This window comes from Saimiri boliviensis, chromosome 1 (genome assembly GCF_048565385.1).
Source record: "Saimiri boliviensis isolate mSaiBol1 chromosome 1, mSaiBol1.pri, whole genome shotgun sequence".
NCBI classification, from domain to species: Eukaryota; Metazoa; Chordata; class Mammalia; order Primates; family Cebidae; genus Saimiri; species Saimiri boliviensis.
Window position 1 is genome coordinate 14778016 of NC_133449.1, and position 25124 is coordinate 14803139.

General features: G+C 37.8%; 1 protein-coding gene across 3 annotated transcripts in view; it reads right to left on the reverse strand.

Annotated features, from left to right (window-relative positions):
• NBAS (NBAS subunit of NRZ tethering complex) overlaps window positions 1-25124 on the reverse strand; it is a 420713-nt gene that overhangs the window by 93991 nt on the left and 301598 nt on the right. For all 3 annotated transcript variants that reach the window (XM_074394213.1, XM_003935214.4, XM_074394217.1), the window contains 4 exons: window positions 18554-18772; window positions 14741-14943; window positions 12671-12760; window positions 3-198 (listed from right to left, as the gene is read on the reverse strand). In XM_074394213.1, the coding sequence (XP_074250314.1) occupies window positions 3-198; window positions 12671-12760; window positions 14741-14943; window positions 18554-18772 (708 nt within the window). The remainder of the gene's footprint in view (window positions 1-2; window positions 199-12670; window positions 12761-14740; window positions 14944-18553; window positions 18773-25124) is intronic.

Genomic DNA, 25124 nt, shown 5'->3' on the forward strand with positions numbered 1-25124 from the left:
ACCTGTCTCTGGGGCCAAGAGGCTTTGAGAATGGCTTCAGTTCTAAAGAACACGAGGAGCTTGCTGTCCTCCTCAGTTAGGTGAAACGATTGCCCCAAAATCTGCAGCACATGAATGCGGGGCCGCACCGGCCAGGCGTCCTCAGCACAGAAAGGCCGCAGCCACTCCAGCAGGTCCTCAGACGAAACCAGCTCCTCTCTGCAGGGCGAAACCCAGAGGTGTGTGTAAACTCCTAAGTCTTATTTTCCCCCTTCCAGTAATCAAATGTGGTCACCGACCTAACCCTTGTTTGCTGGGTGACTTCATCTTTTTCCTCTTGAAAGGAAAAATTTTAGTTTTTAAATGGCTTACAGCAAACTGTATTAGGTATTTAAAACCTATGTAAAATGAATGTAATTTTTAAACAGCATCTTATTAAAATGAGTTATATAAAGCAGACACATTACCTTGGCTTAGTTTACTTCGAAATTTTATAACTAGTAACTTATTTCTGTTAATAATACCAATAGTGCAAGATTCCATTGTAGTAATTTTATATACATGATTACTAGTTGACAATAATTAAGCAAAGCAGGTATCATAAGCTACTTTTTACAGCTGAACCAACAAACTTCAGGGAAGTGATATAATATGCCCACACGAATGTATAATAGTGCGGTATGACCCCAAAGCTCAAGTTCCTTCTACCACTTTTCCCAGATGATTAGAATTTCAATATGTTGTAAGAGTATCAAATTTTATACTACAAAAGTAAAATATGAATACTTGCTTATTATAGGACTGTGGAGTGTAGATGTTTCAGAAAAGGGGACAGTTTGTACAATGTTCCATCTAGTACTGGAATCTCTTTTCCTGTAACCCCAGATGAATATCTTATTTGATTATGTCAATGGATTATTATCTATAACTCTTAAGGGGTTATCCATAGAGAAGACTCACTTCCGCAGGGGCTCAGAGACCCATGCTAAAGCCCTGAATTATACAGGTTTTGTTGTAACTAGAGCCTTCTGAGGCTTTTAGCTATAAATCACCTAGACTGAGTGCCGGTCTGACTGACCTTAAATCAAATCCCATGCTCTGATAAGATTACAAGACTTTTTTTTTTTAACTTCTGAGAATAAAATTCTACAATGCCACTGAGTAGTATGTCTCTTAGTATGTATTATCTAATATACTTGTCAAATGTTATCTTATGGTAATTTAAAAGACAGAATTATTTGTATTTAAGAGTAAAGGAAACTACAATATATTGTGGACAACTGGTTTAAGAGTTTCCTAAATGTAGCAAGTCAGTTGTTAATTTTGTCTTTAAGACTCCTTAATATTTATCAGAAATGGAAATAATTAGGGTGCAAGAATAGAATGCTACAAATATTTCTGGTGAACCTTTTGCAAGGTGTACAGATAGCACAATGTAATGGAAAGACCATTAAAAAAAAATCTGATGGGCCGGGTGCGGTGGCTCAAGCCTGTAATCCCAGCACTTTGGGAGGCTGAGGCGGGTGGATCACGAGGTCAAGAGATCGAGACCATCCTGGTCAACATGGTGAAACCCAGTCTCTACTAAAAATACAAAAAATTAGCTGGGCATGGTGGCGCGTTCCTGTAATCCCAGCTACTCAGGAGGCTGAGGCAGGAGAATTGCCTGAACCCAGGAGGTGGAGGTTGCGGTGAGCCGAGATCGCGCCATTGCACTCCAGCCTGGGTAACAAGAGCGAAACTCCGTCTCAAAAAAAAAAAAAAAAAAAATCTGATGGCCCTAACTGAATCCTGGCCACAGACTTTCCCAAGAACTCTAGATAAAAATCATAAATATTATCCTTCCCAGGTTATAGTGACACAGACAAAGGTCCCAAGAGTGTGTCCCCTGGAGTCTGTGGAACCAAGATAGCATTTACAAAGCACCTAGCAAATTATGTGGCACAGAGGAAGTACTTAATAAATAGTAACCATCATTGTCATAATAAGAATCATCACAGTAATTATCAGCAGCATCAAAGCACTATAGTTTGTGCTTAATGATACAGAGATTTAAAAAATTACATGGTCTCTGCCTTCAAAGAACTAATAATACCATGGAATAGCAAGACTTTAGAAGTGACTATTATCCAAATCACTAATATAAATGTGAACAACTATTTTGGAGGAAGAGTGAATAGAACCCCAAAAGGCTTCAGAGAGGATGAGGCATCTGAACAGGATAATTAGTATGTATATAAATGGAAGTGTGGGAAAATATAATCCAGACACAGAACAGCGAGCAAAAAACAGCAAAAGAGTTCAAAGGATAAAGAATGTTCAGGGAGAGACTAAAGCACAGATGTGTGGGTGGTAAATTAGGTGAGAGAAGGCTAAGGAAGGATAGGCCTTCTCACCTAGGTAACCAAGAGACTAAATACAAGGCTGAAAAGGCGGTGCAGTTTAATTCTTTGAAAGCACAGGCTCTGGAGGTGCCAGGCCCAGACCCAGTGCTCACATTTGCCACTTCCTGACAATGTTACTTTGACCAAGAAGTCACTCAGTATATCAGGGCCTCAGTTTCCTTATTTGTATACTGGAGATGGATGGCAATACTTTCCTCATGGGGTTGTTGAGAAATTAAACAGAAACATAAAATAAAATAATAAACGTAAGGCATGTAATACAATATCTGGCATATAACTAAGTGCTCCAATTAAAATCAACCATTATTATTAAGGATATGTGATTTTTTTTTTTTTTTGCATGAAATGGGAATTATAGAGGATTTCTGAGCAGTGAAACATCAAAATCATGTTAGCGATTAGAGAAATGTATGGGTTGGGGCAGACTAAAGCACTTTTGATGAAGGCCTGAAGCCGTCTAATTCAGGAAGAAAGTAATTTAAAGCCCTTTCTGACAATAAGTCCTAACCAGTTTCACATAAAATGAAGCTGATTTTTTTGGCCCTCCTACCCAAGGGCCAAGAAGAGATAAGTAGGAAAAGCTAGAATGTAAGGAAGCAGTTGTCATGAAGACAAGTTGGAAGTTATAATAATAACCAAAGCCCCCAATATGGTGAATAAGAATGAAACAATATTAATAATAACTTCTGAAGGCTTACTATGCACCATGAATTACACTTCATCACAACTATCTTCTCCTTGTATACTGTTAACATCTCCAATTTGTGGATGAGGTAACAATCTTGGATTTAAGAATTTGCCTATGGCATTTTGATTTGGATGATGTTTATCTAAAATTTTAAAAAGGTAAAAATAAAAAATTTGTCCAAGGTCACACAGTAAGTAGTGGCACCAATATCTGAACCTGAACTATCTGCCTGCCTTGTCAATTACTACACAATGCTACTGAACTAAACGGGTATATTCCAGAACAGTGTGGCAGTGGGTTAAAATTACTCAGCTATGATGAGATATAGATTATTACTATAATATTTTTCCAGTTATTAAATCAAATTAGTTCATATTACATTACAACTTACTGTGCAGCTAATAACATCTGACATTTTAGAGCAGGCGTCCCCAAACTTTTTACACAGGGGGCCAGTTCACTGTCCCTCAGACTGTTGGAGGGCCGCCACATACTGTGCTCCTCTCACTGACCACCAATGAAAGAGGTGCCCCTTCCTGAAGTGCAGCAGGGGGCCGGATAAATGGCCTCAGGGGGCTGCATGTGGCCCGTGGGCCGTAGTTTGGGGATGCCTGTTTTAAAGGAACATGCTCTTATTTTGTGATGATAGTTCAAATATATAATAAAATTATGAGAATTCCTTCCTAATATAGAAGCATTATGTTCTAGAAGCACCATGTCAGATGCACTTCACTAATAGTGGTGCTCGATACAACTACACAGAAATGAAAGGCTGCTCTTTATTAAAAGCTGTCAAGGACACTGACTAGATACAATCTCCTGAAGATTTTAGTTTCAAAATTGCTTACATTTTGATTTCAAATTGAGTTCTTAAAATGCAGTCACTCTTATGGTTCAGGAAATACACAAACCAATACACACAAACATACACAGAGGGAAACAGAGAGCAAGAATCATGATAAAATGTTAACGACTGACGAATCAAGGGGAAGAGTATATTCGCATTTTTTTTTATCCTTGTCATTTTTATAGGGGTTTGAAGTTTTTCAAGATAAACAGGTAAAAAACAGCAATTATAACTTTTATGATGTAAAAAACTAGAATAGGAAGAAGGAAAGTGATTCCATTTCTCATCTTTTCTGAAAGCAAGGAGAGGACTCAATGAATTTAAAAATTAAAAAAGAACAGCATTATTTCAAAGCATATTTACTTCACTATAAGGGTAATACAATTGATTTTTAAAAGTCATAAAAATACATTTTGGGAGGCTGGGGCAGGTGGATCCCGAGGTCAGGAGACAGAGACCATTCTGGCCAACATGGTGAAACCCTGTCTCTACTAAAAATATGAAAATTAGCTGGATGTGGTGGCACGTGCTTGTAATCCTAGCTACTTGCAAGGCTCAGGCAGGAGAATCCCTTGAACCAGGGAGTCAGAGGTGGCAGTGAGCTAAGATCATGCCACTGCATTCCAGCCTGGCAACAGAGACTCCATCTCAATTAAAAAAAGAAGTCATGAAATAGATAAAAGAGAAAATCTCTCATAATTTCACGATAAACACACAGAGAATTGCTTCCACCTTTTTCCCTATAAGGAGGCTTGGGGAGGTTATATTATACTGCAAAGGATAATTTAGTACACTATTTTTAAAAATCAGCTAATAAAGGAAACACACATGTAATCAGTTTTGGTCCAAAAGATAAGAAGTCATGTAGAATACATAAATAGCTCAACTAACACAAAAGAACAGCAACACCATCAATGACAACAAAAATATGTTCACTGAATGACTAATTTGAGGCTGTGTTACTCTCAGGCAGAATGACTATTCATCTGGCATGTCCCTATAATGTAATGTAGCCTGAAAGGACATTCACAGAAGTACAAAAAAAATGGAAGGGAAATGTCAACCAAAGGAAATTCTTGAATCAAAGCAAGAAGACAGATTTTAAGAATATAAATAAGTGAATCCTCAGTAAGAGAGTTTTTGGGTTCTGCATGGCATACACATACAAAGATAACCCAAACTTAAATTCAAATAAAGTCCATTAAAGGAGATGGTAAATACAAAAGCATTTTATAAATAATGATGCACTAATCAAAAGAAAATGTTCTTATTTGAGAATGCAAGAAAGCAAGCCTGCATTCAAGCAAGCAAAACACACACATTTGAGATTTCTTTTAAATGTAAATGCCATAGAATTTGAATGCCTGAAGGGACATTAGGTCTCTTTCATATTGAAAGAATCTGGCAACCAGATTTTGTGGCTGGCTTGCACAGGAGATGCCAGTGCTTCAAAATTAAGGAATTTCACAGACACATACACAGAGTCAGGATGTTCCAGCTCCTGTTTAAAAACTGGATGACAGGAACACAGTGGCAAAAACAAGCTTCGGCCACGGCAGCAGCTGCCTCCTTCAGACAAGGCCTGGCTGAGACTCTACTTCCCCCCAGGCTCTCCCACTGCCTACCTCCTCTGAAGCCCAGCGGAGGGAGGGCAGAGTACATATAAGTGAGCTAACAGTGGGGGACACCAACACTCATTCCACGTCCGCCCCGTGCCTCCATTAATGAACTGACCCACATACTATGCACACTCTCCTCACGACATATGGAGCAGGTGGGGCAGATTATTTCCCAGGAGAATGTCTTCTATTTATCAGCTCCTATGAAGCAATCAGGGGCAATGGGCAAGGAATACGAGGTAACTGCAAACAAACCAATGTGTGAATGATACTGTAGCAATATAAAAAGGGTGACTTTAAGAAAATCACCATCAAGTTATATTAAAAGAAAAATTTCTGGGAGCTTGACTCCTGATAAATACTAATAACTTCTTTGTGGCTGCTTTCAAATATATGCCAACCCAGAATATTTTCCTGGATTCCTGGAGAACTGCAGGCATAACGAAAATAAGAAAATAAAAGAGTATCTTGCTGGGCTTCACTCATCAATGAAAGCGTGGGCACACCTTGCTGTAACATGGCAGAGCTGATAGTGGTAAATACGGCCTGAAGTGATCTAAGAAATACTGCAGTAACGGAGTGGATCCACCATCCTGGGGTGTGACCATGGCATTCGGGAGGGCTCAAACCTACAGAACATAAGGCCCCCTGCACTGCAGGTGCTCAGAGAACACTGGATGATTTACTTTGCCTCACAGAGCAGAAAGAGGAAAATAAAAATCAGATTCAATTTGCTCTAGGTGGGCCGTTCTTTCTTCTCTTTCATTTTTCTCTCTTTCTTTCCTCTTTAAAAATATGTGAAATCCCTAGATAATAGCAAAGAGTTTACTAAAGTCTGAATTACGTGACACTATTCAATATTTATATGAAACTTGAAGGCAGCTGAAGCTGACACTGTGGTGAAATAGAAATTTAAACAATCAAAACTCTCCAAAACTCAATAGTTTTAAAGGAAATCTTTCTTCTTTTTTTGAATATTGCACACAGGAATTCTGCATTAATTACCTGTTATCTGAGTGAATTTAATTCTATACATCTTTTTGAGAATCACGAATATACTGGCTCGTGCTTGTGAGACATTCTTGTTAGGAAGATTTTAAAGCTAGATGAAGGCAAGAAGTAGAAAGGGAAATAAGGCAAAGGCAGAGGGAAGCATGTCAAAGCCACAAGAAAGGTGGGGGAAGTCATGCCCAGGAACTGGCTACTCAAAGTTCTTCCGTGGACTGGATATCACTTGGGAGCTGGTTAGAGACGGAGAATTTCAGGCCCCACCCAGACCTATTCAATCAAAATCTGTATTTTAATAAGATCCCCAGGCAATTCCTATGCAGAATTAAGTGTGAGAAGAACTGCTTTACTTTCCTGTGCTGGCTCTTCAATGTCAAATGGAGGTGATATGGTGAGAGAAATGCATACCTCTCTGAGCTTCATTTCCTAAACTGTGAAATGCAGATGACAATTTCTGTATGATAAGGTTGTTCTGAGAACTAAGTGAGTTACTGAATAGCATCTTTTCAAAGGTTTGGCATAGAGGAAGTAGATGCTCATTAGGATTTTTTGTTTGTTTGCTTGTTTTTAAAAATATTTAACAGCAGTATTTTCTTAATTCCAGGTTTAAAAAAGATACATTCTTTTAGAACATTCTTAGCTGTTAATTTTTTTAAAAAAAAAGACTTATTTTTCTTAAGCAAACAAATTCTTGACACAAACAGGAAACTGATATTATATTTTTTAAATTTATGATGTTACAAATATACGTCAGATAGCATATACATACAAAAAAGAAATTTCACATGCACAAATAATTGATTCCTTTGTCCTACCTTTAAATGTAGATGTTATGAAAGGTCTTTGGCTAATTTAAAAACCTTAAAACACTCAACTCTCATGTCTAGAGGCAAGAATGTGATTAAACTGAAAAGAAAGCCATCTGTACAGGTGGCCTGTCTAGGTGTTATAATTTTAAGTTACTTAATATTAGCATAGATAAAAGAAGAGGAAAAGAGAGTTTTCCGGGTGAGGCAGAAGCTGCAGACAAAGAGTAAATGATTCTAACACTTTTTTTTTGGAGTCTTCAGGATTTTCTATATAGATGATCATGCTGTGTACAAACAGGGACAATTTGACTTTCTCCCTTCCCATTTGGATGCCTTTTACTTCTTGCTCTTGTCTTATTGCTCTGAATAGAAATTCTAGTGCTATGTTGAATAAAAGTGGTGAAAATAGGCATCCTTGTCTTGTTCCAACCTGGGAAGAAAAACTTTCAACTTTTCCTCATTAAGGATGATGTTAGCTCTGGGTTTGACACAGATGGGCTTTACTGTGTTATGTTCCTTCCATACTCAGCTTGTTGAGTTTTATCATGAAGGGATGTTGAATTTTATGGAATGCTTTTTCAGCATCTATTATGAATTTAGTCAAGCTGCAGATACAAAATCAATATACAAAAATCAGCAGCATTTCTATATGCCAATAGCAAACAATCTGAAGACGACATTAAGAAAGCACTTTCATTGATAAGACAGCTGTGAAAAAAATATTTAATAATAAACTTAACCAAGGAGGTAAAAGACCTCAACAATGAAAACTATAAAACACTGATAAAAAAACGGAAGAAGACACAAACAAATGGAACGATATTCCATGTTCATGGATTGGAAGAATACTGTTAAAACATCCATAATACCCAAAGTGTGTTACAGATTCAATGCAATCCCTAGCACAATATCAATGGCATTCTTCACAGAAACAGAAAAAAACACTTAAAATTCATATGGAAAGGCAAAAGACCCTGGATACCTAAAACAAACACAGCTGGGGGCAGGCATCACACTGCTTGAATTCAAATATACAACAAAGCTACGGTAACCAAAACAACATGGTAGTGACATAAAAACAAATACACTTACAAATGGAACATAACCACTTACTGCAACTGATTTTTGACAAAGGCTCCAAGAACACACACTGGAAAAAGGACAGCCTCTTCAATAAATGATGTTGAGAAAATTAGGTAACCACATGAAAAAGAATGAAACTGGACTTCTCTCACCATATATTACAAATATCAACTCTAAATGAATTAAAGACTTAAATGTAAAACCCTAAAACATAAAACTACTAGAAGAAAACATAAGACAAACATTTTATAAAATTAGACTGAGCAAAGGTATTTTGAATATGACCTCAAAGGCATAGGCAACAAAAGCAAAAACAGACATTACTTTGAATTACATCAAACTATAAAGCTTTGGATATTAAAGGAAACAATCAATAAAGCGAAGAGACAACCTATAATTGGAGAAAGTATTTGTAAATTATACATCTGATAAGGCATTAATATTCACGATATACAGGGAACTCAAACAACTCAATATGAACAACATGACTTAAAAGAAGCAATAGAGCTGAAGAGACATTTCTCAAAAAAACATATACAAACACCCAATAAATATATGGGAAAAAAAAATGCTCAACATCACTAATCATCAAGGAAATGTAATCAAAATGACAATGAGTTTTCACTTTCCCCCAGTTAAGACAAAAAATAACAAATGCTGGCCAGGATGCAGAGAAAAGGGGACCCTTATACACTGTTGATGGGAATGTAAATTAGTTGCTGCTATGGGAAACAGCATGGAGGTGTCCCTAAAATTGAAAACAGGACTACCATTTGATATAGCAATCCTGTTACTGAGTATATACCCAAAGGGAATGAAATCCGTATGCTGAAGAAACTTCTGCACACCCATGTTTATTGCGGTGCTATTCACAACAGCCAAGATATGGAATCAACCTAAATGCCCATCTAATGTTCATGGATAAAGAAAGTATCATATATATAAATACTATTCAGCCACAGAACAGTGGAATCCTGTCATTTGCAGTAAGATGGATGAACCTGGAGGACATTACATCAAATGAAATGAGCCAGGCACAGAGGCAAATATCACATGATCTCACTCATGTGGAATCTAAAAAAGTTGATTTCATGGAAGTGGGAGTAGAATGGTGGTTACCAGAAGCTGGGAGTGAAGTGTGGAGTGCTGGGAGAAGATGTTCAATAGGCACAAAGTTACAGTTGGGCAGGAAGAGTAAGTTTTGGTGTCTTATTTATATAGCAGGATGAATTACAGCAAATACCAATGTATTGTATATTTCAAGATCACTAGAAGAGAAGAATTCGAATGCTGTCACCACAAAGAAATGATTAATGTTTAAAGTGATGGATATGGTAATTATACCAATTTTATCATTACACTGTGTATACATTCATTGAAATATTATAGGCCAGATGCGGTGGCTCATGCTTATAATCCCAGCACTTTGGGAGGCTGAGGTGGGCAGATCACCTGAGGTCAGGAGTTCAATACCAGCCTGGCCAACATGGTAAAACCCTGTCTCTACTAAAACAAAAATTAGCTGGGCATAGTGCGGGCACTTGTAATCCTAGCTACTCAGGAGTCTGAGGCAGGAGAATCACTTGAACCCAGGAGGTGGAAGTCGCAGTGAGCCGAGATTGCACCATAGCACTCCAGCCTGGGCAACAATGCGAGACTCAGTCTCAAAAAAAAAAAAGAAGAAAAAGAAATATTACACTGTAACACATAAAGGTGTACAATTATTATGTGTAAATTATATAATATAAAAAAATTGAATTAAAAAAAGCAAATAAGATTTGCACCAACATAAAAAGATAAAAGGATATGTGGGCTGGGTGCGGTGGCTCATGCCTGTAATTTCAACACTTTGGGAGGCTGAGGTGGGTGGATCACCTGAGGTCAGGTGTTCGAGACCAGCCTGCCCAACACGGCAAAACCCCGCTCTACTAAAAATACAAGGCATGGTGGTAGGTACCTGTAATCCCAGCTACTCAGGAGGCTGAGGCAGGGAGGTGGAGGTTGCAATGAGCTGAGATCACGTCATTGTACTCCCTTGGGCAACAAGAGTGAAATTCCATCTCGGCGGAAAAAAAAAAAAAAAAAGATGAAGAAGATATGTGAGTAATGCATAAAGTGCTTAAAAAGAAATTAGGTACATAATACTGCCACACACATTATTGGGAAGAGAAACCCAAACAAAGAGTGTTAGGTTTAACTGCAGATTCAAAAAGTGCTTGCCAAAATTAAAGTTATGGCTTTGTCTTTCTTCTGTTTTTTAGGCAAAAGAAAGAAAAGTTCACTGAAGTTTTTTTGTTATTGTTGTTAAGAAGGCTTTGTTATTCTTGTTCTGTTTCTCCACTCCCTAATGTCTTCTTCGAACCTTAAAAAATTCTCTGTATTAGAGTGAGTCTCAAATTGGATTCTTCTGTATATGTGGCTAAAATTCACTAAGAAAACACACTGCCTTTTAATATTCCTGAGATGTCCCAGTGAGACAGGACTAAGGAGCCCAATTTAAAGGGGCCTAAAACAGCACCTGTTGAGACCCTTTCATCTTGGGAGGCCAGGATCCAGAGTCAGCCTGGCCTGAGAGAAGCTGTGCTGCTGAAGGCAGCTCCAGGGGAGCTGATGGCTGAGAAGTCACTGAGAAGCTGGGAATGAGATGGCAGCAGTGAGATGGGCCCCGAAGGAGGATGAGTGTTTCCTATACAGCATCTCTGCCTGCTCTGCTACCTGCTGCGTGTACAGTTGCTCAGGCAGCTTCCTCAGCCTGGAATACCCTCATCTACCTCCTCCAAACAGACTCTTCTTTCACTGACCTGCTGTGTGTCACCCCTGCGTATCCTGCCCCACTACTCCCTCCACTCTGCTTTCCGTACAGCACAGTGACAATGGCTACAGGCCAGCTCATCTCCCGGGCAGGACTGTGAACTCTTCAGGGTTAGAGGTTATTTGTTACCCATGTGACCCCTTTGTGACTTAACACACAGCATGGCACACAGTAAACCCAATGAATCGTTCATTTCTTTTTAAAATGTGGGGCCTAAATAAGCCACTGCTACAGCGACTTTCCAATCTGAAGAACGATAAGCAAAGGGATTTAGAAACACTGCCAGGTAAAAGGCACAGGAAGCAGAGGCCCCCGCTTGCAGCGATTTTCCATCTTCACCTACATAGCTCATTCTATAGTCTGTCACTCAAACCTTCTGCACAAAGCAACACAGGGAAATAGACTGAAGGCATCAGCATCTGAGTACTATGTTATCATTTATAGCCCGGGTGGAATCCTGGTTCTATTTCCCAGCTCTATGACTCTGGGCAAATCAGTTCCTCTCTCTGAGCTTTTAGGTCCTCCTCTGAAAATGGCAACAACATATACAGCTGTTAGAAATAATAATCACAGTAATCATTAAATCTACAAAGATCAATGGAAAGTGTTACAATAGCAAGTAAGTAAGGTAGAATACAAAAGTTTAGACATTTAAATTGAAACAATATGAAAAGATATCTGTACCTGAACAATAACTGGTAAATAACATGCAAATAAAAATAATTATATTACCAAGTGAAACTATGGGGAGTTTTCTCAAATCCATCTTCATTATACTCTATCACATTTTCAATTAAAAAAGGAAAACTGGGGAGAGGTCTTACATGGCTGACATGGACACTGGGCATAGGAAAGAGCTTTGTAAACTTCGAGGACGTGCATAACTGTTCATCTGTGGTTGCTCTTTTTCTTATCAATACCACCTTGCCTGAATGAAAAATTCTTTCTAAAAATAGCACCCTTTTAGGCTTATAGTCCTAAAACAAGGCAGAGTGTTTTTTTTTTTTTTCTTTTTTAAAAAGAACATATACACTCACTCTAGGAATTTCCGTACTTAATCGATACAGTTAATGTGCTGGAGATGATAATCCCTTATCTTGTAGGAAGCTCAGAGCAGTTTCTGCCCTGACAGAATGATTATTATTTCTAAGGGCTATGAAGGAGGCAAGAGAAAACAATGCTGTCCGTGGCAAGCAGGACCTGGAGCCGGTGGGGTCAGCACAGAGCTAAGAACACCACATCTCTAGGTGCAGAGCCGCTCTCTGCCCATGCAGGTCCCTCAGTTCTTCCTTCAGAAAACACCTAAACATGTGGCTTAGTCTTAGAAGCCTCATACATAAGGACACTAAAAGCAATTCTAAGACTCTTAGGAAAGCCATTTAAAGAAGAAAGCCATTTAATAATACTATTCTAGTCTTACCCCTTGTCCACACTGGCGTGGACCGCTGCAACAACACCTTCCAGAACCTTCAGTGGGTCCCTTGGCCCACCAAGGTCAGCACTGCCTCCACTGTGAAAAGAGAGAAACTGATTCAGAAAAGGATCACGCAAGTCTCAGAAATAAACTTGGTATTCACATATTCAAATGAACCTGGTTGGCTTTTGGCATAGTATACTGCCTGCCCATAGTCATTTGTGCTATGTGATTATTTACAAATGTACCAAGCCCTACAGTAGGCGCTAATGAAACATTTTCTGCCCTTAAGGAGCTCAGTCTAATATATGCACCTTTTCCTATCAAGAGAATAACACAATCTACTTGCACTGTGTCATTCAAAAAATATTGGTTGAACATTAAATATATGAGCTAGTTTAAGTACTAAATGTAACAATGATTTAAATCCTCAGTTGAAGTTTTTTAAAAAAGCACTAATATTTACTTGCTACTAATAAGTACCAGGCATTGCTAAATAGTTCACATATATTCTGCCACGTATCAAATGCAACACCCTATGAGGCAAGTCCTATTATTATGCCCGTTTTACAGATGTTATGTGCAGAAACTAGTGAACCCTGAAAATGCAATAAAGGAAAAAAATATTTTAGGTAAGTTTTTCAAATAATTTAATGATATAAATCAACTACTAGATTCGGTTACTTTCATGTGCCTACTAAATTTTATTAACCTCCTAAAAGGTAAATGTTATGAATATTGTCAATAAAAATTTCTTTTCCTTAGAAACAGAGGCAGCTGAATTCCTTACGTTCCCTTTTCCTTCCATTGCTGGAAGATTTAATTCACATTTACTAAATGTCTTCTGTGTGCCAAGTATACCATTTACTGGATCAGAACCAAACCTTTAGTGGTAGAATTGGATGCAGGAAAAGAGAGTATAATTTATGTCAAAGATTTATTAATGTAAAACTATTTCATCATATTTGAATGATTCATGAAACGGGGCAATTTTTAAGAAATAAACTAAATTCATCAAAAACTAATTTTCCAAAATGCATATTTTTGTGAGCTCCCTCTAAAACTTGGTTTAACAAATAATAAAAATAGCATTAGGAGAAACACCTAATATAGATGATGGGGGGACAGATGAAGCAAACCACCATGGCATGTGTATACCTATGTAACAAACCTGCACGTTTCACACATGTACCCCAGAACTTGAAGTATAATAAAGGAAAAAAAAAAGAAATAATAAGATAACGAGAATCCAAAAGGTACAAAATGTGGTCAAAACATATCTGTCATCATTTGAAAGAGGACACTGGTTCTTATAATAGACATCTAAAACTCATAATAAGCAAACTGACACACATTTAATCAAAAAGTTCCTCAAGAGCAATACGGAATTAAAAAGAATGCTTAAAAGGAGAATAAATTAAACATAACTAAATCTTTTAGCCTAATTGCATTATTCACAGAAAGTACCTGCCTCATTATTTTCTTAGTTTCACTTTTCTCTCTTTTCTAATCCTCTTGGATACATTCCTACAAAGGTACCCGAATATTGACACAAAGCAAAGATTTCTCAATTGTCGGTTCTGTGCCATTAATTGCAGGTAAATAATGTCTAAAGACACTTTACAGATGTCTAACTTCATCAGTATATGATTAACTTTGCCTTGTGTTTTTCAAAAGAACCTTCTGGGAACCATTTTCCCACTACTACAAAGAATGAGAATTAGAAATGGTAAGATCTGAAAAACCATACTGAAGTCCCAGGACAGTCTGAAACTTACTTAACTGTGTCAAATGCCATTCTGGCCTTTTCCTTATTTCAAGAGAATATTGTAAAAGGGGGTCCAAACAGAAATTACATAGCTTCTTAAGATGTCAAACACAATACCAACAATGAGACATTTCATAATGAGACATAAGACTATGAGAACTCTAAAAATAATCTCTCACTTTTGTAAAGTCCTTCAAAATTTATTAAATGCTTTTACATGCATGATGATACTTTAGCAACCATTAGCAGGTACCATTACTGACAAAGTGTCACCTGAGGTTTTCCGCAATGACTACTTTCTAGCTTACCTCAATGCAGAAATTATTTTCATTATTGCACTCTGCACGATATCCTTGGGAGAGATATCAAGAGGACCAACTGCCACCTCCAGCAGCTGCTGAATCATTCCTAGAGGCTGGCCATCTAAACAAATAGCCACGGCTTGATCACGAAGTTTCTCTTTTTCTGATCGGGACAGATCATAGAGGTAACTGTATTTTTGCAGGGTTTCCTGTAAAGACATAGTAATCAACACTTAAGTAATAAACAGAAATTAAATGTATCTACATGCACAAAGTCAGACATAGTTAGAGCCTAGAACCAAATACATGACAAGCAGCAACACCATACCACAGAGCGTGTATGAGTTAGTTACTGAGAGCGTAGGCTCCAGGATCATCCATGTTTGAGGGCAAATTCCGGCTTTACTATTCATTGGTTACAGGGCCTTTGTGATCTCCAATTTCAACATCCATAAAATGAGGATGAGGAAAATAGGGTTGTGTGAATAGAGGATATTGCAAACATGAACTGAGATAACATAAAAGTTAGTTCTTTAGTACTCCAGGAATAAAGTAAGGCTCAAAGTCTGAGCTTTTCTATTATTATCATTACTAATGCACTACAATCACATAGTATTCATAATCTATTGAGCTACAACTATGTAATCCCAGGTATTATACATATGATATCTAAATTAATACTTGTAATAACCCTGCAAGAATTTTTGGTTTCACGTTATAAAAAAGGAAACTAAAGACCAAAGAGATTAAGTAACATGACCAAAGTCACATGGTTACCAATTAGCTGAGCTTAGAATCCAAAAGTCTATTCCCCTGCCCTAGGCCACACTGCCTGCCTCTCTTTGATACGTTCTGTAAGAACAAATATTATAACAAATAATTTAGGAAACAAGAGGCAAGCTATTGCTTTTTTGGCATACCAAATACAGTCACTTAATAACAATTTCCAGATTCTTTATAGCTTCCTTTGTCATCCTGCATATACTGTTTTGTCTTTCAAATCAACCATGAGAAAAATCTGAATATTAATTGAATATCTGATATTAAAGAATGTCTATTAATTTCTTTGCTACTGATCATGTTCTAGTGGTTATTTTAAAGTATCTTTTAGAGACTGACAGGGAAGTATTTATGAATAAAATAAAAATACGACTGCGATTTGCTTCACAATCCACAAGAGCAAGGTAAGGGAAGGCAGTGGGATGCCTGAAGACTGGGCACGTTTTGGTAACTGCTGAAGCTGGGAGCTGTGCACGTAAAGTATCATGTTACTATTCTGCGCACTGTGAAAGTCTCTATTTCAGAAAAATCCCTATGAATTAAGCAGGGGGCAATTCCTAGTAGCCTCACCTAGGAGAAGAGCGAACTGAGGCTCTACAGGATAAAGGCCTTTAATTTTTATTAAATTAACCTTCATGAGGATATAAGATTTTTTTTAATGGGTATATAATTAAGGAAGTTAAAATGAAGGTCTGAACTATAAAAGGTAAAATGCATGGGGTTGGAGGTTATTTCCAGCTTTTGCTATAAAAGTTGCCTTAATAAAATTAAATAATGTCTAATTTAAGAACCTCAAGAGTTTTCTATTATGGACCATCCAAAGTCTGAGTGGTACTTACAAGTAGCTATATGGTACTTTATATCATATCTTAGATGAAACAAACACGTTTTTATCAATAATCTCCTTGAATCCCCATATACTATTCCAGGCAATAAAAGATAATACTTGTGGCTGGGCATGGTGGTTCACACCTGGAAGGCCAAGGTGGGTGCACAGCTTGAGCCCAGCACTTTGAGACCAGTCTGGGCAACACGACAAAATTCTGTCTCTACAAAAAATACAAAAAATTAGTTAGGTGTGGTGGCATACACCTGTAGTCCCAGCTACTCAGGAGGCTGAGGTGAGAGTATTACTACCAGGAGGTAGAGGCTGCAGTGAGCGAGCCAAGATTACACCACTGTACTGCAGCCTGGGCAACAAGTGAGACCCTGCCTCAAAAAAAGAAGGAAAGGAAAAGGGAAAGGGAATGGGAAAGGGAATGGAGGAAGGAGGGAGGGATGGAGGGATGGAGGGAGGGAGGGAGAGAAAGAGAAAGAAAGAAAGAAAAGAAAGAAAAAGAAAGAAAGGAAAGAAAAAGAAAGAAAAAAAGAAAGAAAAGAAAGAAAAAAGAAAGTGAAAAAGAAGGAAGGAAGGGAGGGAGGGAGGGAGAGAAGAAGGGAAAGAAGGAAAGAGAAAAAGAGAGAAAGAGAAAGAAAGAAAGAAAAAAGACAAAAGAAAGAGAAGGAAGGAAGGAGGGAAGGAGGGAAGGAAGGAAAAAGAGAAAGAGAAAAAAGAAAGAAAAAGAGAAGGAGAGAGGGAGGAAGAAAGGAAGGGAGAGAGAGAAAGAAGGAAAGAGAAAGAAAGAAAGAGAAAGAAGGAAGAAAGAAAGAGAGAGAAAGACAATACTTGTTTCAAAGAGAGTAATGACAAATTCTCTGGTTTTTAAAAAGTATATTAAAGATAATATGAATTTAAAAATAATTTTAAATGTGTTCATTTAAAAAATAAGTACTTAAAAATTTACACTAATAAGTATAAATCACTTTTCCTTGAAGATTCTAATTTTACTCTAGTTCTCATAATTATGAACTGTAGTACTGTAAATGTCAGTAGGATAAAATCAAGATTGGTAAAACCAATTTGTTCCCTGCAAAAGCTTCTACACTGTTTATACCATTATTTAACATTATTCGTTAGACAGATAAATAGGCACTCCCAAACACAAAATGAAATAACATTTCTTTCAAACTTTTAAGTTCTTCCCATTATCTTTTCAATGAGGGCTTTGCATTTATGTTTTGTGCAAATTTTGAAGTCTCCCATTTGTGGATTATCTGAACTCTCCACTGACTGATCCTTCTAGTCATTCTACAAGGCAAGAATACAATTCAATAAATGTGTAAGGTTCAAGAAAAATGAAAGAGGAGGTTAATGGCCACTTACAAGGTTCGTTTACCATAGTATTAAAGGGCAAATGGAATATTATTCATATATCTAAGCACTGTTTTCACTTATAAATACTAAGCACTGTTTCCAGTTATAGAAACTATTATCTCAACTCCCACAATTGTTAGAATATAGAACAAAATCTCTCAGGGCCTCAGAGAGCTTCTGGTTTCATCATCCAGTCTTAACACGTGGGTCTTCAAACCTCATCACAGGCAGGAGAGCCCAAACTTTATGATGGTGTTTCTGAGACACCAAGAAACTAGAAACCAACTAGGAACAATTGTAGTAGTCAAAAAATTCCTCTCAATAATGAAGTTATATTTTATTTTGGGAACATGCAACATAAAAACAGGGAAAGGGTACACATTTAACAAAAAGCAGGGTAGACATAAGAAGCTATTTCTGATTTTTTTCTGAAAATTAGGGGGAAAAAACAAAACCAAAATTTTATTTTTTATTTATTTTTTCTACCAGCTAGAAGTAAAGCCTGAGAACCACCATCTTCTCATTTCTTAATTTTAGAGACCACTCCCCAACTCCAGGCAGCTATCCAGTGTTCAACTCCCGCTACCATCTCCACTTCTACCATGTCACCTACTGCCTCCATCTCCCCACATCAACTGTACCGAGTGGCTCAAAATCGTTTTGAAAGAAATAGAAACTGAACAAACAATCAGGTGATAAGAGGTTAACCAATAAAGGCTTGAGAACTATTTTCAAGGATATCTGCAAGTCTGAAAACCCTATCAACACTACTAATGTAACTGTAAAGGAAAAAAGAAAGAATATATTAATACAGAGTGAGCATCCAGAAGTTTCCATTTCTTTACCTGCTCACTATTCTTCAGAGAAACGATGAAACTATGGCTCAGGGTTTCCAGGTGAGCAAGTGATTGCTCCAGATGACTCAAAGTATCTGCATAGGTAACTTTAGAATCCACAGCTTCTTGAGTTTCATCTTCTGAGTTTCTTTTCCTGTGCTTCTCAATAAAATGTTTGACTGTCTTAATCGCCTTTCTAGTTATCTCTTTACGGACTTCCACAGACAGCTTAAAAAAAGAATTAAATAATAGTGAGACAAAAGAATGCTGCATTATCACATATTGCATATTCAGTGTTAATGAGTTAGAACAAAAGTGAAATTTTTGTATATATGATTTTAACCAATAAATAGCACTTTTATACTAGTTTTTCTTCTGTGAAGAAAACAAAATTGAACTACTAATTAAGATTTTTTTAAAATGTTAATATCCAAAGCAGGTAAAGTGATGAAACTAGTATTCACACTGACTGCTGCAAAAATAAGGAGTCATTTCTAGAACCGTATTCCCAGTTCTGTTCACTTACTATAAGGAAAAAATTCAAAAGAAGAAAAGAAATACAGGCATAAAGATTTTAACTGGAATAAGACTATCAACATAACCTCAAAAGTAATCTAATTGATAGAAGAAATGATAACTAGCTTATAATAAATAACTGACTAGAATATTATATTGTCATTAAAATCAGAATTATAAAAATAGTAAAGCATTTAGAATATGTTTGTCATAGAATGTTAAATCTTAGAAATCAGGACATAAAACTCTCTAGATAATGTTTACATTAAACTATATCTGCATATCCAATATACGTATTTTATATTTTTTCTATTTTATGTATATATACACACATACAACCTGTGTGTGTGTGTGTGTGTGTGTGTGTGTGTGTGTGTGTGTGTGTGTGTGTATACATATATCTATGTATATACAGGTTGAGTATCCATTATATGAAATGTTTGGAACCAGAAGTATTTTAGATTTCACATTTCTTTTGAATTTTAAAATACTTGCTAATTTAGCACCCCTAACTCAAAAAACTGAAACCCAAAATGCTCCAATGAGCATTTTCTTTGAGTTTCATGTTGGCACTCAGAAAGCTTCAGATCTTGGAGCATTACAGATGGCTGGATTCAGGATACTCAACCTGTACACGCGTATAAAGTATATGTATGCATACAAATGTATTAAATATGTATTTGTGACATGGTAAAAGCCCCATAAAACTGCATACCTCAACCATACCTCGGCTTTCTATTGAAACTGCTCTCTGTAACCCAAATGTGACAGGCAAGCAGTCCAAACCCACGCCATCTTGGCCCCTGCAACTTGTAAGAAGTAATTAAAGACTGTAATTCCCATCCTACCCAGACAACGTGTAAACAAATGCTAATCTTGACTTTTGTGAACCACTTAAGTAACAATCAGAATGTCCAAAGTCCCCTGGCCCTCGGAATACCCGGAGCCCCTCACCCTCATCTTCACCCAGGTATCCACTGGAATGTCTGGAGCCCCTCACTCTCATCTCCGCCCAGGAGGTGATTTACAGAATCCACTAACCCTCATAACGTCTGAAGCCCCTCACCCCCACCCCTGCCCCTCACCCGCACTCCCGAGGTGGTTTTACGTGTACAAAAGGTCTTGACACCCTCCTTTCAGGGCCACGGGTTGGAGAGACACGAGTCCTCCATGGCCACCGGCAATAAAGACCCTGCACTTTGGCATACTTTTGTCTTGGTGTGAACTTTCTGTGCTCGGGCCAGTACAACATACTCAGACATACACGTATATATTATTAAGGTGTTAGGATTATGAACTTTTTTTTTCTTTTCTACTGTCCAAAGTTTCTATAACAACATTGTTTTCACCCATTTATTCAGTGACATGCATCAGACTCCCGTATACTGTGTAAGGTATATGGGAGTTATATTTTTCTAATTAATAAAATACTAAGCTCACTTATCCCCAAGAATGTGTAGGAGTTATATTTTTCTAATATTAAAATATTAAGCTATTACCCTCAAGAGTACAAAACTAAGTCTGAACTTTGAGCTTTGCTGATGGAAGAGGCAGTTACCGCTGAGAAATCCTGGCGCCTTCTCAGGCATCACTGATTGGTGCTGCTTCAGATCCTGGATTACAGTCTCCTGCCAGCTACCCAAGTACATTTTTACTATATCCTCAAAAGAACGTGTTGGTTTTTTGGTTTTGGTTTTTGTTTTTTAAATAAAAAGAGATAAAGACTCCTACGACAAGTCTCTTTTTTTTTTTTTTTCTATTTCCTAAAGGCAGACATCGTACGTGTCTGGTCATTCTTAAAAGCAGTACTAGGCTGAAACACATGGCACGAGTGACTGCACCAGGAGGCAAGCTGCCCCCAACACTCTTTCCTACTAGCTCCCTCCAAGTCACTCAACATGGAATTATGATGTTAAAATGCTAATAGGTGACATTTTCCTAATCCTATATAAATATTGATAAGAGATCTTTAGGAAAGTACTATTTCCAATGACATTGGAAATGCATTGCAAATGCAGCTTTCAAACAAATTCTCCCACTTCTTACCAGATTTCTGGCTCTAAGCCATTAAAAAAATCAGAAGCCACCATTGACTGACAGGTATTAATTATGTTACTGTGTTTTCCCACAAATAAACTGTGAATTTCTCCCTGTGATTCAGAAATACAAGATATTAGATCTGTGTGTAGTTCAACAGATCGCCCCTCCTCTCATTATGTAGATGGAAAGACTGGGCTCCAGGAGGCCAAGTGGTATGTTAGGGTTCATCCATTGTGAGAAGTGTGAAAACTGGAAACCACAACTCTTAGGTACAAGTCAGCGCTCCCTGCCACTTTATATCACACAAAATCCACTCAATCATTTCTGCATCCTCACAGGCTCTGAGTTTATTAGAGAGTGCAAGCTGGTTGAATGCTAAATGACAAAATCGAGGCCGAATAAGAGTTAAAATGAATAGTAGAGTGAATCTTCTTTTTTTCTATTCACATTTGTTTCCCCAAGAAACATAAATTTGGGAAATTATTTGGCTATATCAGTCAGTCAAATGTATATACTCTTCTAGCCTATTGTGTGATGTGGAAGAGTTTCAAAAACAGACTGGCTAAGAACAGGGATAGACAGCTAATTCACAGGTGCAGGGAGCAGGGTCCTGGAGGAAACAATGGGTTCCTATTCCCTTAGATAGGTCCAGATGAGATCACTGTTGTCCATGGCCTGACTTGCCTTTGTCAACCAACCCTGGAATGAATATATGGTAAGCAGAAAGAACAATGCATTCAGAAAACTTGTGTTTAATAATTACTACTGGTGTGACTTTAGGAAACTTGACAAAGTGCTTCAAGTCTTTTGTTTCTTCATCTACAAAATGTAAAAACTGCCTCCTACTGGACAATTTTAAGAACTTAAATAAGATAATATGTAAAACAGCACAATGCCTTGCCCATGTTAAGTGCTCCGTAAACAGATGCTGACATTTAATTTGACCAGTGGGTAAAACACACAGGCCATCCACTCCCCTGTTACTTTTTCATCTTCCTTATAAATTTGTCATATAATTCTCTTTTAGAAAAACCTTTTTTTAAATAAGCTCCCCAGATTTCTTAGCATGGAACTCAAGAACTATCACAAACTGGCCCCCAGCTAACCCCCTGACTTCATGGTATATTGTAATCCAAACCCTAAGCCCCAGCCACACTGACTCTTGTCATTACTTGGTGCTCTTACTTGCCATGTTGTCTCAATGAAATGCTCCCTTCCCTCTTCTTTGCAAGGCAAATTCCTAGTCATGTTTCATTACTGAAACACTTGGAATCAATCTAGACTCATCTGTTTCCCCAGCCTCTACAAGCATTCCACTTGCAAGTCCTCTGCTCCGACATCCAAGTGCGTAACTCACCTACTTTGTATGTATAAACTCTGTCTCCTCAGCATTACTGACACTAGACCTCACCCTGAAGTCTGTGCTTTCAGAAAACTTGCTGTAGGTTATGAGAGATAGGTACAATTTTTCAAGAGATTAAATTATTTGACTTCATCACTACAGTGTCATCAGAAATTTTTTTCTATTTAAAATAATCCTTCCAGAGAACCAAATATTTCAAAATAACTATATAACCTGACACTGAACAAGACAATGTAAATAAATGCAATCCTAAGTTAACTTCCCTGAGCTAGCCAGAACCTCTAAGAAGCAGAATTATATTATGATTAAAAATATGTAAGGAGTTTTATTTGACTAGGCATTTTACTTAATTCAAGCTTTTTATTATTATACTTTCTAAAAACAGGTTCATTGCTGAAAGACTCCAGGGTATGATTAAAAACTACATGTTTAAAACTGAATTTACATCTAGTAGATTTATTTTCTTTAAACTGTTCTATAATGGAAGGAACAGAAGTAAAAGAAAGAAATGATTGAAAAAAATGTACCAGAGTAAAAAAAATGGCAATTTCTTTTACTGTATCTAGTGGCCCCACGGTACCATTATTCTTAATATTCTTTTCTGAAGCTCACAGCATTAACATGACATTCATATACATAATTACTATAATATCCAACCAAGATTATATTTTTCGCTATTCCCTGCAGCAATTAGTGGTCGCTATTAAAAATAATAATGGATTTTGTGAAATAAAGATAAGTGGCTAAAATGTTTCTTCACTTAATAAATAGGTACTAAACATCTACTTTCCAAACCCTATAAAAATGAGATAAAAACAAGAACCAGGCTCACAAAGAAACCACATATACAGTGGGAGATAACATAGTAAGAAGAGGGCAGAGGGACTGAAGAATCATCAGTGACATCAGCAAATCTTACTGGGTCTAGTTTCAAAATATATCTAGGCTTGAATCACTTCCTAACACCTTCACTGCCACCACTCAGTTCCCAGCCGCCATGAGCTCTCATAAAGAGCACTGCAACGGGTCTACCTTGCCTCCCAGTGTGACAGAGACGGTGGTGCTCACCAAACACAAGCATTCCATCTCTTCCATTGATAGCATTTGTGAATTCCCTTGTAGTTAGGAGGAGCTGTCTTTTAGCCAGTGACATCTGAGCAAAAGTGACATGTACCATTTCTGAGCCAAGCAATAAAAAAACCCACATGGATCATTATCCAGTTTCCCTGTTTTAGCCATAACAATTGAGGAGAACATCAGGCCCAGATGGCGCCAATACAAAATGATGAGGCTACTATCAGCCTGGATCCTGAAGTGACTTTGGGATAGAGGCCTCTTTGAGGTCTTTTACTGGATTAGGTGCACGAGGGACTATCTATCAAAAGCCACTACATACTTAGCTTATTCTGACATATAACAGGTACAAGAGTGCGGCAATGTGGCTTTGATTTTCAAGTATCAGGCATTGCAAAAAAAAAAAAAAAAAAATTAGAAAAACACCATAATCTATGATATACAATAAAAATACTTAATAAAACTATTACGTGTGGTAATTTGTGGGGGCAGATCATACCCCTAATGAACTTGGGGCTCTAAAGGAGCTGGGAAATGGAACACCAGAAGTGTGTTGGATGTTATACAATGCTGTGGGTACTGCAAGAAATACTGTCCATATCACAAGCAGGAGAAACAGACTAGAGAAACAGTCCAGAAATTCAGGGCCATACTGGGTTAAAACAAACAAACAAAAATCAGCTTAGGAATTCTAGACCCCATGAGTCAGACATAAGAAGGAGAAATCTTTATATAAGAAATGCCAACTATAACCTTTAGAAGACTAAAATGCTTCAGGGAAGAGATAAATCAAGGGTGTGACACTCCGTAAATTCTGTCACTTGGACAAAATGACTCAGGGCAGAGATCCAATTAATGATGCCGTCCTTAAACAGAAGCCTGACAGCTTTAAGCTAGCCCCCTTTAAGTGGAGAGAGATAATGTATGGAGGTGATACATTGAAGATATATAGGACAACATTTTAAAACAAACAAAAAGACCCTGTAGATGCAGCTATGGGCGCATGGCACTAAGAGAAGTCAAATAAATAAGAATCCTATTAAGTTTCTGAGATAGCAGTGCTGCCTAAGAAACCACAAACCTGGGCTAAAAATGCCTGTGAGTATCTAAACCAGGCATCCCCAAACTACGGCCCGGCCCACGGGCCGCATGCGACCCCCTGAGGCCATTTATCCAGCCCCCGCCCCGCCACACTGCAGGAAGGGGCACCTCTTTCATTGGTGGTCAGTGAGAGGAGCACAGTACGTGGCAGCCCTCCAATGGTCTGAGGGACAGTGAACTGGCCCCGTGTAAAAAGTTTGGGGATGCCTGATCTAAACCTTAATACTTGGGCCTTCAACCTTGAGGGTACAGGCCTCCAACATCCACTCCTCACGTGGCCAGGAAGCAAGCGCAGAGGACTTCCCTGGAGGGAAGAAACTGGGGTCGTGGAGGACAAAGGACAACAAGGTTGCCCCTACGAAGCAGAATTAAAGGCTAATTAAAGACCCTCCCTCCCCACAGGAGGGAAGCCCTCAGAATGTCTGTACAGCAGAAATTTTAAGCTGTGTCACAGTAATGTCTGCCACGTGTTTCTTATCGTCTCCC